This window comes from Venturia canescens, chromosome 5, assembly GCF_019457755.1.
Source record: "Venturia canescens isolate UGA chromosome 5, ASM1945775v1, whole genome shotgun sequence".
Taxonomy (NCBI): Eukaryota; Metazoa; Arthropoda; class Insecta; order Hymenoptera; family Ichneumonidae; genus Venturia; species Venturia canescens.
This window is the reverse complement of record NC_057425.1, coordinates 9,023,256-9,036,774: the sequence shown is the minus strand read 5'-3', so window position 1 is coordinate 9,036,774 and position 13,519 is coordinate 9,023,256. Positions and strand designations below refer to the sequence as shown.

The following is a 13,519-nucleotide window of genomic DNA, read 5'->3' as shown; positions in this document are numbered from 1 at the left end:
GAGGAAGGAGAAGTCTCTCGCCCTTCGGGAGGGCGAGGGCGACGCGCCAACCGTTCCTTTTCCCTTGAGGATCCCTCGAACGGTCGATTCTCATCGTGCACCGGGGTTACCGGGAGCGTCAGGTGCTTCTTCCTGGACGGCAAGTGCACACGCACACCCGAGACCTCAGGCACAAGTGCTTTTTTCGATTTAATGACACCTTATTTCTTTACCTAATACCCATAGCCTCCAACGTTCAAATATGCGCAGTTTCAGAGCCCACAAATGTGTGCTCATAACCCGATGTGTACACGTCGATTAGTAACAACAAATAAACGTTGAAAAGCACACCAGAAATGGAAACGAATGATAATCGACGACTCGAAGCACTCATTTCGATCTGGCTTTATTAAAATACTTTCATTTGTAGAAAAAAAAAAACGCTACAAAGTTGAATTTCATGCTTGAAAGTGAATTTTAACGTTTTGAAAAAGATTTGAAAAATTTCAAATGCACACGGAGAAAAGGAGACCGAAAATTCTAAAGGGAAGTACTAGGAATGTAGTATCTCAGGGACAGTACTGGATTGCAGCATTCATTCGAAGAGCAGTAATAAGAATATAGTAAAAGAATAGTCCACCATAGTAAAAAGATCATTATACCCATAACTTTTATTCAAAAGATTCAAGAGTCTTTTTCTCTATAAGCATGCATAGTAAAAAATCTTTTTAGTCACTCCAAATGTTTACATTGCAAAGTATGCTCGGGCAACCCTGAAAAAAAACTATATGTATGGTAAAATGTCACACGTATTCGGTGTATATTCGTGTATTTATCATAGAATTTATTATGCTGACAGAGAAAATTTGTGGTTTCCAATACATTTTCACTTATCGGTGAGTGCTAGTCTGACACGATGAATAACACTCGAAAACAAAGTGAAATATAATTTTCACGTGCATCACTTTTTGCTATCCACATAAAGCTGTTTAGAGTTGAAGGGACGAAAAATAGGAAAATTCAAAAAATACTATGCTGTTTGTGATCGGTGGCTAAATACATTGAAAGTTTTTGATAATATATTCCTCGCTATACAAAACGAATCAGTTTTTTCTGTGGGCAAAGTTGGTCGAAATGGAAATTCGAGTGTCGACAAATCTGTAAATTTTCATACGAAGTTACGACAGTAAGGCTAATGAAACAGTCATGCAAAAGTTCAATGATACTGAGATCTCGAAAGTTATAAAATTGAGCGTTAAATAAAAAGTGAATTTGTTCGAGCCCGCATGCGCCGAATTCTCCCTCGTTGGTGTGTCTCGCCGCGAGACGTTTCGTTCGCTTAATTTCTCCGGAGGGACGATCCAAGAGAGGATGCACCTTGCCCCCGGCGACCGGTGCACTCGTCCAAGAGATGCAGCGATCGCGGGCACACCTTCCTCGGGAGCAGCCGCGGCGGCGGGGCGCGCGCGCGCGCGCGCGCCTTCGGAAACCGCCGACAAACGCCGCAGCGCGAAACCTGAACGAGAGAGAGAAGATCATGCCGTTTTCTTCATTTCCTTTCCCTCTTCGTACTTACGGAGCGAGAAACAGAGAAAGAGAGAGAAAAAAACGAGACGAAGCAAAAGAGAGACCGCGCGCCGTTCGGAGCAGTCTCTCCCCTCGGCCCAGCAGCTGTAAAGTTCCTGCAGAAGGCTATCTCCGGCCTTTTGCTGCTCGCGAGAATTGCCCACACGCGTTCATCTCCTTTCATTTGCTATATACATATACGCATTATTTTACTTACATAAAAACTTGCACATAAAATTTATTTAATTTATACAAATATACGCATGAACGAGCGTTTCTCACTGTGCGTATGTGCGCGCACACACGCGCAAAAGGCTGTTCGAGTTATCCCCGTCTGTATGGAGATATGCCCATTGGGCAAACGCGTGCAGATCGTCCTTCGTCGTCGTTGCCATCGGGCACTCCGTACAGGTGTTTTTCGATGCTGAAACCGCGCCGATCGCGGGAGAGTCTTCTTTGTCTCCCGCACATGACTTTACACGCGAACATTCTTCGCGTAGGAGAGCCAAATAAATTTATACGTTTGTCAAATAGTCGTAGCACGTTTCCATCGAGAAATCAATTACTTTTGAGCGCGTTTTTTGTTGATAAGATTCCTGCAACTCTTGGACGAGATCGTTCGATCGTGTGGGGCCAGTTTAATTGATCGATTGAGTCGAAAATCTCTCGCGTCCGACTGAAACGAGGTGAGATCGTTATTGAGGCTGGTTGAATATAAGGTGAATGAATTTCGAAAAATTTCTAACATTTTTTGAGGAATTTCTGAATTTTAGTATTTCTCGCTGATTTTATAATCATGGGGATTTTTAACGAAGTTTTTTATTCTTATAAAAAGAGCATCGAACATGCTGCGCGCGAATGAAAATCAAAATAGGATATTGCGACGGCCGGATATTACGAAAGACGTGATTGATCGTGGCTCAAGGAGGATTCTTTGGCTCAGTTTTTCGGCGTGAAGGAGCTGCAGAATTGATTGACGGGTGAGAAGATTTTTCGGCGTGGTTTTTTCTGGCTTCTTTGAGAGTCCTCTCCCTTTGGTAAAATTCATTCAAGCAACGCGAAGAGTTGATCTTCGGGGATTCCATCTGTTTTTCCCTTTTCCCGAGGGTAATTCGAGGCCATTTTCTTTCGTGCTTTCTTCTCCTTGATGACCGGATATTCGATCGTTCAGGAAAATCGTATCGTCGATGCCTCTTGACTACTGGACCCACCTCAAATTGAGACAACAAAAAAATTCCCCGAATCGACGATCCTCGATATCCCCCCTTTACCCAGCGATTAGGCTAATGACCCAAGATTTTTTTTTCTCCAATTTTGTACAATACTTCGAAATTATCTCGTGCCACACGGCTGACATTCAACTCTTCAACAAAAAACTCTTCTCTTCTCTTTTATTAAAAAAACGAAAATAAAAAAAAAATATTTTTCTCTCGCTCACTTTTCTCGATGTTTCTCTCCATACATTTACAGCCAAGATGCAGCGGTACCAGCTACTCTTTTTGTCCATCTGCCGCGCGTATTCCTTTCCCTCTTTTTTTTCGGACGGTTACGTCGGGCATATGCCACACGTCGTGCAGTGCGATGCGCAAACTCCGAACATCTCGCCAAGACGGTACGAGAGAAAGATTAAAATTGAGAGAGAAAGAGAGACACACACGGAGACTGACATTTTACCCTCCACGCGAGTTGAAAAACGGAAAAAGTACATTTCGAGTGATCAATAATCAGTTCACTCAAATGCTTACCATTTTTCACGATTATTTCTTATGTTTTATACAAAAACATCGATTTTAGACATTGCTCGACGATCGTTGTCCATTATTTCGTTATTCAAGTACTGGAGGAGTGAAAATTCATTGATATTCTCGCGCGGAAGAATGAAACGAATGAAAAGACAGCAGTTAGAAAAAATAAGCAGGAGAAATTCGAGAAAGTTTCTAGTTTTGTCGAGGGGTTCGGGGCGGATTCGTCATCCGGATTTTGAGACGAAATAACACGTCCCGCGCTGCCCGTCTGTCGAGTCACCTGTTGACGATCCCGCTGCCCAGCGTATTACACAAACATCCAAATATTATTACACGAGCGAAAGAAAAGTTGAGTGAAAATCGAAGAATATCGTCTCTCCTCCTTAAAACCCTATTTCAAAATTCTTCTCGCGATAACGAAGACATTGGAGTCGGTGGGATTCAAATTGGATTGAAATTAGATGAAATAATGTTTCTGGAAAAAATGAATAAGCTACTAGCAAATTAAGCATTGCAGCGTCGCAGTAATTTGGTCGTAAAACTGACTGATTTTCGTGCCAATGCCAGCCCGTAATTTTTTCTCTTTTTTATTCTAAACACGAACGAAATTTCATGGAAACAATGAATTGCCTCGCTCTTCCGTTTCCGACAGATCAATTACACTTTCGTATCCCTCGATACAACCGTTTCGATGCTTTTTCCTGCGACGAGTATAAAAAAATCTGTAGGTGTATTAACAAAGAGTCGGGAGAGCCCAGCACTCCATTGACTTTGTAAGTTTTTGCATCTATTAAATGCCATAACTGCGGTGGTCGAACTTGGCCGAGTTCGTTTTGTACTCGCCGCGCGAAGCTATTTTAAATGGTTTTTAAACGGAGCGAGGGGTCGCCCTGATTTACTTCGTAAATCTCGAATCCGCGCCACTTCGTACAAGCGCACTTTGCTCTCTCCACAGTTATAAACACGCTTGTTAAAAACGAACGTTTCCGCGCTCCACGAGGCGTGAAATGAGCCACAGTTTTGTCCAGGCTCGTTTCACACTGACGAGGTGAGCTCTCTGACGCGATTTATACCGACTCAAAACCCTCGCCCTTCGCCCCAAGGGAGAGACAAAGTCCTGCTTTTATACGCCCTCGAGTTGCCCTACCGAGGGGAGTTCCGGTCATGCCGACTCGCCGGAAGTTTGACATTTATCCAGCATACGCTTTATATACGCGCATGTCTGTAAGAATAATCGGCCAGTTTGGGAGAGCCCTCCATATTCATAACTCGTCATGGGTGCGACAGGTAATTCGACTGTATCTTCTTGCACACACTCATTTCAATATTTATCTATTTATTAATTCATCAGGAATTCCGTAACACGCACGAAAGGGAACGGAAACATTCAAATTCTTGGGCCCCGCGAGAGCAATTTTTAGAGTTGATTTTTCAAAGTTATTCGAAACTTTGGAAACGAATAGACACTGAAAAAAACTTTTTTTTTCGGCGAACAAAATCCTATCGAGCTTCCCGGCCCAACTATATTTTCTTCGAAAAGGCGAATGATTTAGTCAATGGAAAAAAAAAAAACATTTGAATTTGGCATGTTTTAGTCAAGCTACACGAGCTAAATCTTCAACGTGCATAAACTGCCGAGTTCCACGCAGGTGGAGATTCAAAGCAAAAAAGTCGACCTGCGAGTCCTTCAACTGCTGTAAATACCAAATTGTTTTAGAAACAATCTTTCAAAGTTTTTTCGAATGCCTCGACTCTAGATTTCGTTCGTTCAACAACATTGTTTGTTGGTGAAAAAAATGGAACAATTCGCGTCTACTTCTGCGTCATCGATCGATGGTCGTGGAGTCGATCCGGCCTTTTTAAATGTCTCGTTCCTATCTGTTTTCTTTGATTTTCCCTTTTTTGGGTATTTTATTTCTCTCCGCATTATCGTTATCGTTCGCTCGGTTCCCGAGTCACCGAACGCCGGCACCTTCGACCGATCCGTCGTTACGGTTCGCGTGATAAGCGATTAAGCCGTAATCGAAGTCTCGCAACGACCGAGACAATGATGAGTGAAAAGGGAACGGGCGGGAGAGGGGGGAACAAGGGAGGGTCAATATTCCACGATTTATATCAGCGGAGGGAGAACGAAACGGGTCAATTCGACGTTATTCGCCGTTCCCCAGCGATTCGATGTGTTTCCGATTTTAACCGCCATTTTTCATTATTATTTCGTACACATCGAAGATGCACTCGACCCGCGACGAAATTATGCTGGCAGCAGGGCCAGGCTTGACCGGGATTCGACGCGATATATAAACTCGCCGAGAAAAAATTCTTTTCCAAAAACTTTCTCAAACTCAAATCCACACAAAAATCGAACAAAAACCTCGAAAAAAAAACGAGGAAACGAGTGAGACTCGATAAAACGTTATTTATCGTGACAAGATTACTAAAACAATGCTCCGTTGTTCAACCTAATGAGAAATCAATTGATTTTTTCTCAACAATCTTAACCCACTTATGAGCCAAGAAATAGAAAAATCTTTAACGATATAACAATCCAGCTCGAATCCAGCTATTTCTCGCTCTAACCGCTCCATCTTTCAGGACACCAGATGTGGAAAATCTAAGGATATGTTTCGCCCGGATTCGAATATGAATCAATAGAATCATGAAAAAAAGTGCAAATTAGATTTTTTTTTGAGTTTCCTCAATTTGGACAGTTTTTCACAATTTTCTGTTTCGATTATATTTTGATTTTTCAATTCATTTTGACTGGTTTTTATGAATTCGTCGAAAAATAAGATGGGTTTTTTAATTCACATTTTGGGGTTCTTCCAATTAATTTTTGTGTCGATAAAAATTTGATGAAAACTGGGCTTTTTATTCAGCGGAAGTTTTGAACGATTTTTATTCTTCTCGGCGAGTGGATAATTACCATCGATTCGATGGAACGCTAAATAAATCGAAATATTAAAAATACACGCACGCGTCTTACGAGTGTATACGCGATCCTCGTTATTTCTACGCTGCAGAATCGTCTTATCAGCAACCGAGAAAGCCGGAAAGAAATTTTCGACCGGTTGTCAAGTTGCAAAGTGCAAAGGTCCCATCGATAATCGCATACACGTTGAGGCTCGTCGATAATGCGTATTATTCGAATGTATGTATACGCGAATAGATAAATCAATAAATATGTAAACACACGAACACACAGAAACACACTTGTTTATATGTTTATAAATAATTGAAACTCTTTACTGTTATCGATATTGTGTCTCTTGGGGCTATTTACGTTATAAATATCCCAAAAATTCTTCCGATTGTTTTTATTTGAAGCTCGATCGCTTATCGTTTATCTTCGGGCTGGGAAAAATATTTATCGCATTTCCACAGGGGACAATTGTCCAGAGAACGTGCATTTTTTTTATCTTGTAAAGAGGAAGTCGATTTGCGATCGGCAGAGACGTGTATAGGAAAAGTTTTGAGGTAAAAAAACATTTTTGTGTGTTTTTGAGATGTAATTTCTGGGTGTGGAATTTCGAAATTTTAGGATTTGATGAAAAAGTAGTGCGTCCAGTGAAATCGTCGTTTTGTGTCGTGTATGTTTGTCGTCTTTTTTGCTGGAATGAGCAGTTTTTATTTTTATGTCTAATATCGATTGATTGAGAGTACTAAATGCTGCTGAATGTAGAGTAATAAGATGGAAGAATTTTCTAAATAAATGCGCTGGTATTAGAATTGGTGGTTGAGCTGAAAAATTTGACCTACTTTGACATCCGTCGGTAAAACACCGACGGAGTCGCGCCACTAGCGCCATCGCATCGTGGGATCAACTGCGGAATAACAGACTGTCGGAATTCATTCTTGGGTTTGAGCGCGAAGTGCACGACACGCTCCTATTTTTTTTTCTCAATTTTAATCGATCTTGTGACGAGTACATTTTTTGTTATTCTCGTTAATTGTTTAAACATTGTTCGTAGAGGAGTCAGAGAAATTCAGAATTATTAATAGTTTAGTGTTGTGTGTTGTGTGCAGAAACGAATAACCGAACGGGATCTGGTTAACCTGAACTCGACATGGAAGGCATCGACTTCGAAAATTTTCATAGGTCTCTACATCGTCGAGCTCAATACATCGGAGGTCTGCAAAGCGGTGAGCTGATAATAGTCATCTTAATTAACAAATTTGTTGTATTGTTCACTTGAAAAATAGCATTTGAATGCAAGAGTTGTTTAACGCTCGGCGGTGTTTGGAAGATTTTCGTGGTTAGGTATTTGGTCACAGGCGTGTGACTTTGGTCCTTTGCGTGTTGACCATCAATTGGTTTGTCAGAAAATTTGCGTACGCATCGACAAGTTCCCGACGAATCCCCACGATTTTGTGGTTCCTTGCACGCGACAGTTCGTTGAAAAGAGTCTTGTCAAGAAGGACACCAGAATGAATGAATCAGAATAATATAACCTAATCAATGTGTTTTCTCGGTGATCAAACCGTTTTATTTCGGATACGACCTATGCGACTGAGTGTCCATTGAACGAAATATTCGTCATTCGAATACTGTCAAAAACGTCAATAGAGAGAGAGAGAGAAAGAGAGAGAGTGCGAAAGATAAAGATGGCGAATGATCGGGAAGTGTTGAGAGAAATATGGGAGGGAAAAATACCAGTTTGTTTCGAATTGGACCCTGAAGAAGTTTGTGAACTACAGGCACCTGATCCTTTTTATTTGATGGTGCCGAGGTTAAGTTATTTTCCTCTGTGTACCGACAAAGTAAGTCAATGTTCAATTCCTCAATAATAATATCTGAAATACGAATTGTTGAATTGAGATTTCTAAGGTTTCTCATAGTCTTACCATTTTCAAAATTTGTGACATCAAATTTACAAAAAAAAAAAAAAAGATTAATATTAACAATTGATTTTGTCATGAATAGTTCATGACATCGCTCATGCTAAGCTCAAATATCGATGGATTATCGTTGATAAGCAACTGTCACAAATGATTTATAATTTGCCAGGTGCGTAAACACTTTATGCGTCACATACAACAAGATAAACAGGAAAATGAAATGTGGCTCGAGTTCAACGGGACGCCGCTGAAGTGGCATTTTCCTATAGGAGTTTTGCTTGATCTTTATGCCGGCGACATTCAATTGCCATGGAACATAGTGGTCCGTTTTGACAAGTTTCCAGAAAGTGTCCTCATGCACTGCGGCAGCAAGTAAAACCTATTTTTATACTTACGTTTCTATACAGGTTTTTATCAGCATACTAATGTTTTTAAAACATCAGATGTCTAAGAATTTTTGTTACTGCAACAAGGAATTGTTTGTACATTTGTTATAATTTTGATTCTTAAGTTACGTTCTTGGATTTGATTATTCTGTTGTAAAGATTTGGAGACAAAAATTCATTGATCAAATTTGAGAAACTAATAGCTTCTAAGATTTGATTTTTATCAGTTTCCTTGAACACTGAATTTTTTTCATAGAGAAGTTGTCGAAGCCCATTTTCTGTCATGCATAAAAGAAGCAGATGTGTTGAAGCACAGAGGTCAAGTGGTCTCAAGCATGCAGAAGAAAGATCATAATCAGCTTTGGCTGGGCCTGCTGAATGACAAATTTGATCAGTTCTGGGCTGTGAATCGGAGACTCATGGAGACAACTAACAGCGAAGAGGGCTTCAAATACATTCCCTTTAGGTGTTATACCAGTGAAGATAAATATGTTCAAAAATTGGTGAAACCTGTCAATGAAGAGGGTCAGAGAAAAACCCTGAAACATTTGTTAGATGAAGTTTTTGGGGAGGATAATCAAGGTAAATTGTTTCATTAAAAGTTAATGCTATGAAAATAAAAATGGTGTTTGAATTGTTCCAGATTCGTGTCTTTCACAATCCAATAACTTGTAAAAATTTCTAAATGAACTTTCGATTCATTCTTGATGTTGAAATATTTTATTAAAATTGCTGAGACAAGATCGAATTGTGGTTAAATTAAATTCTTCAGTTTTCAATTATTTCATGGCATTTGAATTTCGATATAGCTAAAGTGAAATGTTATTTTGTTTTTTAGTACAATTAAGAACTCATGGAGTCTTACCACCGTTGGAAACACCGCTTCAATGGCTTTCCGAGCACTTGAGCTATCCAGACAATTTTCTCCATCTCTGTGTGATATCGTCATAACGCAATGGACTGAAAACAGACTGCGAGGTTTGTGGAAGAAGTGCGAAAATTCTTCAAATCACGCAGAAACCAAAACGCGTCGGAAATTATTTGCAAAATTCTTCTGAAGATAGAGAAAGAAAGTGAGAGAGATTTTTACTTTTTTACTTCAGCGTACTGAACTCGCGAGTATTATATTTTTTCGATACTCATACTTGACGTTTCTCTTATAAATCGTTCAGAAAAAGCCCAAGAAGAAAACAAATACCAAAAGGTTTATTGTAAAAACAGAAAAAATACAGTATATATGCATAAACAATTATTAAAAATATAAGTGTACATACAAAATAGCGCTACGAGAACGTTTTATGTAATCTCAAAATCTAGTGTTTTTGTTTTCGTTTTTTTAAGTTGTTTTTTGCCTTTGATTCAATAAATATGTGTATGACGTAATTTGAAATGATGTCGTTTTCTCGTTCTGATTCTCAATTTTACGTTTTAATTCGTTAGTTCCGATTAACGAAAACTCATGGGTTTTATAATGAAAATAGATACCATAGAAATTTTTTTTTATTATTCTTTATTGTCAGCTTATCGTGCAAGACTCTTGTGGTTTTCTGTATATCCGGAGCACTTGGGATGTCACTTGGTTTTCAGTCCCCGGCGGTCTTCGTAGTATTACTGGCTGATTACCGTAATTACTGTACTCGATCGTTCGCCTGCTATTTCCGTAGGTCAGGTAGTTCGAAATCTCGGTTTTCTTCGCGAATTCCTGGACAAATATTGTTTGCATCGTATCTCATGCGTGAAAATGATCACAAAGAACATCAAATTTCCAATCCTTTTAAAAATGATCAACTTTGAAAATTCATAAATATTCGACATCTCGAAGAGAATTAAAGAGCGCTATATCGCTTGGGAAAAGCCAACAAAACAATATTTATTTCACTATAAATTCTTGTATTCACAAACCATTTAAAGAAACGACCTTACGAAACCCAACCAATTGTGAATAACTTCAAACCCGTTGGAACCGCTGATACTTGAAAAAAAAAAACGTAATTACCGCATGAATGAGCATGGAAGTGTCCTGATACCGTCGGTGAATTTCCTCGTTAGTCAACTCAATTTTCACCTCCGGGGATTCATACTTCGCAGTCATTTACCAGAGTGGAAAACTTTGAAAATTTGGCGTTTGTGGAATCTTGGAGTATATTACCTGAAAAAAGTCGTCGTTATCAGATAATAAAAAAAACTCCCTCAAATATTACGTAAACTTGACATCAATCAGGAAGGCACGACGGCATAGGATTTCAAAAATCGGTTTAAACAAAATATCAAACAATAGATAAAAAAAAAACGTTTCCAATGTTGAAGAAGAATAAAGTTACACATACATAGATATTAATTTATTCGTATATATATTTGTGAGTTTTAGCGAGGGAGAGTCGCGAGACGCCAAGATAAAAATACAATCATTTGGCCTTTAGCAAGTGACGAGCGTGATTTTCCTCCTTGCGAAACAAACGTCTGACTCGATTTTTGTAAATCGCGACTCCCCTTTGTCTTCTTCGCACGTTTACTTTTTTTCAATGCTCCGATGTTTTCGTCACGTGTGGACAAGATAAAAAAACACTCAATTTAAACTGGTTAGCGTCTGTATTGCCACGTGAGGAGCTCGATGAATTCATTAACTCACTCAGGCGTTCATTGAATTTGTTCAAAGTTAATAATTGGCCGACGACGTAAAGATTATGTTTCGCGGAGAGAGCAAATGATATCGCAAATTACTTTGACATCGTAATTTCCTAATTTTGTCAAATGAAAATCAAATTTTTGTGGGTTCAGTTAATCGACCGAACTCAATTTCGTGACGAGAAGGAAATCGGCGAATTTCTTGAACCAAAGCGATATCTCACCTAAAACCACTTCGTGCAGAAATCATGGATTAAGGGTTAAGCTAAAGAAAAAAATTACTAAAGAATGTGCAAAAATAAATTTAGTTTCTAATGATAATTGATCAGAGAAAAATGTGTGCGTTCACCTTAGCAGAAGCCAGAGGAGTTATAAATCGTAGTAGTGACTAGTGTGCAGGGCGCGTGGAACAGAGTGAATATCGATCGAATGAAAGGGAGATCCGCTGAAGGCGACTGGGGAGTGCTGAGTCTCGCGTTGCTTGAATTTTGGCGTGAGTCCAAAAAAACTATCGGCATCCCTTTTTTTTTTAATTTCCGGTTTGAGTGCGCTATTCGAGGCGTTAAAAATAAAGGAAGTTGAAAATATCGTAACGTTTGTCATAGCAGCAGAATTTTTTTTTTTACGTTTAGTCGATATAACACAATCACTTAATGACTAAATAATTTTCTATTTGCATTACTCATGAGTACGTGGAAGAATATCGTACGACATATTCGCAAAAAATATGTAAAGTGTGGAAAAACTTTCCGGTAACTCCGCTTCCGTTAAATGGAGTGGTTTCAACGCGATTTATAATGCAGGAATTTTTTAAATATACGCGCCTACAATCTCACTCCTCTACGGCAGCATCCCCCTTAATTGTATTGCGCGATCAAGCGATAGAATTTATTAACGTTGATTGGCTCGCTCGTTGCATCAGAGAAGCGACTGTTATCCAAGGCCCAACGTTCACTTGAACACGTACATTCATAAAATGTTCGATAACGAATAAAAATACTTTTCATATTTTCACCGACTCGCACGAGAATATTCGTGAATATTTTTCGTTTAACTCAATGATAATCACTTTTGTCACAACAGCCGCTTCCGTAATTATTGAATTTCGAATGCTTGAAACAATTTCAATCACAATAGAAACAGTTGATTTACTTTTTGTTATTTTCATTTTTTATGACCAGCAGTAATGGAATTTTCACTTTACCGATACTCCTTTAGTAAATGTTTGTCTTACCGACTGATAATAAGGTCGTGGCAAAATCACAAGCTTCACGCACGATCGCACCAGTGAATTGCTGCCCACTGCACGAGTGATAGAAAAGAACGAGAAGAAGGGGACGATAAGAGGGAATCCCAGGCGTACAGGTGCTGATTGAAAAATATGGGGATTTAATTCGTTCGCTTAATCTCTCCGATAACAGAGCTGCCAGGTGGTACGGGCATAATATTTCTCAGTCATTTTTTATGGTTTTAATGCACTTTTGGTCTCCGTTCAATCTATGGATATGCACACGGTTGCACGTATAGATATATTTGTATTAATAATTTTGCTTTATTTGTGTATTCACGAGCGCACGGCCGTACGCACGAGTCGGCAGGCCCGCCAACTCGTATAGCCTGATACACTCGGTCGCTCGTCCATAAATACACTGGCGTCCAAGATTTTGCATCGAGTTCCAATGTTCGTTGTTATTTCATAGAAATTTTGGTTTATCATTTTCTCAATAGGATTTTTCAACTATGCGTATTTGACGCGATTATGAATAATGATTTGATGAATAATAATGAACTATGAATAATGATTTATTTGAAAATAGTGATTTGCAGCTTTTGAGCTGAACTGTATATCCATTGGCGCGCTTAGAAAGTATAAGAGTTGAGGGTACGTATTTTAATCGTGCATAAGTCGTCGATTTTGCCTCCCATAAACTTCGACACCAATTGGCAATTGGCCGCTCCCGTTGTTCGCTACTGTTACCGACTCCGATAACGGAAACAATGCGAAACGCACGTGTTTTCCTGCGCGATCGTAAACTGTGCGTCGGGGAACGACCTCCGATTGCTCTCTCATGAAGTTAATAAATCAAATCGATATTGGCATATTTTCTTTCATTTATTTTTATTTTTCTGATTAGGCGTGTAATCGGTGCATTTGATTGGAAAATGGAGCAATTGAAGCAAGATTCAAGCACTCGATTTAACGCTTTTTCAACTTTTATTGTAGAAACGGTAAAACACGTCCATTTAGGGAATGGGATTGAAAAAAAGATGGACGGTGGTGATTCTTCCAGCACAATGTAGAAATTCCAAGTGTTTCATTTAAACAAATGAAGGAAAAGGATCTTGGTGGATTTTCAAAATAAATGAAGAGTCGTTTTTTTC

The 13,519-nt window shown here is 39.2% G+C and overlaps 1 protein-coding gene across 1 annotated transcript; it reads left to right on the top strand.

Annotated features, from left to right (window-relative positions):
- Positions 1-7,673: 7,673 nt before the first annotated feature.
- Atg5 (autophagy protein 5) lies at positions 7,674-9,895 on the top strand. The gene is made up of 4 exons (XM_043418816.1): positions 7,674-8,048; positions 8,296-8,498; positions 8,769-9,094; positions 9,351-9,895. Exons 1-4 carry the CDS (start codon positions 7,893-7,895, stop codon positions 9,461-9,463), a joined length of 798 nt encoding a protein of 265 aa, XP_043274751.1. The 5' UTR covers positions 7,674-7,892; the 3' UTR covers positions 9,464-9,895.
- The last annotated feature ends 3,624 nt before the right edge of the window (positions 9,896-13,519 follow it).

Bases quoted from the DNA above. Each gene is read 5' to 3' on its own strand.
- Atg5 (XM_043418816.1), top strand. From the start codon at position 7,893: ATGGCGAATGATCGGGAAGTGTTGAGAGAAATATGGGAGGGAAAAATA. The intron at 8,499-8,768 runs GTAAAACCTATT...TTTTTTTCATAG, and splicing joins CTCATGCACTGCGGCAGCAA to AGAAGTTGTCGAAGCCCATT. The intron at 9,095-9,350 runs GTAAATTGTTTC...TTTGTTTTTTAG, and splicing joins TTTTGGGGAGGATAATCAAG to TACAATTAAGAACTCATGGA.